General features: G+C 71.0%; 1 protein-coding gene across 1 annotated transcript in view; it reads left to right on the top strand.

Moving 5' to 3' along the window:
- The first annotated feature begins 54 nt into the window (after positions 1-54).
- The window catches only part of LOC115271299 (cAMP-dependent protein kinase regulatory subunit-like), a 3,322-nt gene continuing 1,405 nt past the window's right edge, over positions 55-1,971 (top strand). Inside the window, exons 1-3 of the mRNA XM_029912862.1 lie at positions 55-140; positions 774-851; positions 1,718-1,806. Of these exons, the coding sequence (XP_029768722.1) occupies positions 132-140; positions 774-851; positions 1,718-1,806 (176 nt within the window). The 5' untranslated portion in view covers positions 55-131. The remainder of the gene's footprint in view (positions 141-773; positions 852-1,717; positions 1,807-1,971) is intronic.

Genomic DNA, 1,971 nt, shown 5'->3' with positions numbered 1-1,971 from the left:
GGGCCAGTGGGTGCCGGTCACCGGGCTGGGTGCCAGGCGGGCCAGTGTGCTGACATGGCCCCGCTCTTCTCCCCAGGGCGCCATCGCTGCAGGGCCTGGCGGACACTCAGCTCTCCAAGCTGCTGGACTCCATGGAGGAGGTAGGAGCCGGGGGCTGCGCAGTCCCACGGGCCCCGCGGGCTCCCTCGTGTCTAGGGATGGGGCTGCCCCATGGCACCGACAGCGCCTCCATGCCCCGGGAGCGGCACACAGGGACGGCTGGTCCCAGCCCTGGCTGGGGGCCGGGCCGAGGGTCAGGAACTGGCACACGCGAGGCTGCACTGGTTCCATGCTGGGCCCTGGGGCTGGCGACACGCCTGGGCACAGGGGGGCACAGGTCGAGGACCCCGTGCCCTGGCACAGGGCTGGGTGAATCCCTGAGTGCATCTCCCTGGGTCGCCAGGGCATCTGCCCCACCTTGTGGTGCCAGGCCTGTCCGCGTGTCCATCCCGCGGGGCCTGGGCTGTCCCTGTGTCCATCCCGCGGGGCCTGGGCTGTCCGCGTGTCCATCCCGTGGGGCCGGGCCTGTCTGCATGTCCATCCCACGGGGCTGGGCCTGTCCGCGTGTCCATCCCGCGGGGCCTGGGCTGTCCGCGTGTCCATCCCGTGGGGCCGGGCCTGTCTGCATGTCCATCCCACGGGGCTGGGCCTGTCCGCGTGTCCATCCCGCGGGGCCGGGCCTGTCCGTGTGTCCATCCTGCAGTGACGGGTCTGTCCATGTGTCTGTCCTGCAGTGCACATTCGCTCATGATGAGGTGATTGTTCGCGAAGGGGACGAGGGGAATAACTTCTACATCATCCTGAGAGGAGAGGTGGGTGCAGCCTGGCTGGGGGCACGACCCCTCCCCTGCCCTGCTGGGGCACGACCCCTCCCCCCCCCGGGGCACCACCCCCCCCCCCCCCCCCCCCACCGTTGGGGCAACAGTTCACCCCCTCCCAGGGTTCTTGGGAAGCAGGGCAGGGGTTGCAGCCCCCACCTGGCACTCAGGACGCCTGGGTTCGGTTCCCCGCTCAGCTGGGCTAATGAGCCCAGGGCCTTGTCTCCCAGCAGCCCCTCCATGCAGCCAGCCCAGGCAGCTCGCACTCACACCTTCCTCTGGGGGAGCCAGCGGGGCAGCCCGAAGCCCAAGTGCTACCAGCTTCACGGTTTGCCAGGCAGCCGCCAGACCCTGCGCCCCCGGCTGGGCGCTTCCCCTCCCGCGCTCCAGCTGCGCTGGGGAAGCGCCGGCCGGGGGCGCAGGGTCTGGGGGCTGCCCGGCAAACCGTGAAGCCGGTAGCGCTCGGGCAGCCCTTTTCGCGTGGCTGGGAGTGGGAGGGAGGAGGGGGCGGAGTTGGGGCGGGGAAGGGGTGGGGAAATGGGCGGGGCCAGGGCCCCGTGGAGGGTCCTCTTTTTTTATTTGTTAAATATGGTAACCCTACCAGAGCCCACTCCCGGCTCCGCGGCCACAGGGGAGCAGGGGCACTTTGGGGGCTGGTAGGTGACTCTGGGGAGCCTGGGGGTCGGGGTGCTGCTCCCTTCAGAGAGCCCAGGTGTAAACAGTACCAGTCCCCTGCCCTGCTGTGCCCCTGGGCCCCCTGCCCCCTCCAGCCCCCCCGAACTGGGCTCCTCTGCCAGCCCAGGGCCTCTTGCCCCTCCAGCCCCCCCAGGAGCGATGCCCCAGCCCCCATCTCCCTGCAGGTTCGGGTCAGCAGGCGCGTGCACGGGCGGGAGGAGCAGATCCGGGTGCTGCGAGCCGGCGAGCACTTCGGGGAGCTGTCGCTGCTGCGGTAGGTGCCGCCCTGGAGCCCCTCGGCCCCGCCCAGCCGGCCCTGGCACGCGCACAGCAGGGGCCCACGCGGGCACTTGCAGCCAGACGTGCAACGCACACACACTGTGGGGCCCGGCACACACACACACACACACACACCCCACGGGGCCCGGCACACACACGC

Source organism: Terrapene carolina, unplaced genomic scaffold, assembly GCF_002925995.2.
Source record: "Terrapene carolina triunguis isolate 2854851 unplaced genomic scaffold, T_m_triunguis-2.0 Scaffold297, whole genome shotgun sequence".
Classification (NCBI taxonomy): domain Eukaryota; kingdom Metazoa; phylum Chordata; order Testudines; family Emydidae; genus Terrapene; species Terrapene triunguis.
Note: the sequence above shows the minus strand (reverse complement) of the source record. Positions and strands in the feature narration are given on the sequence as shown.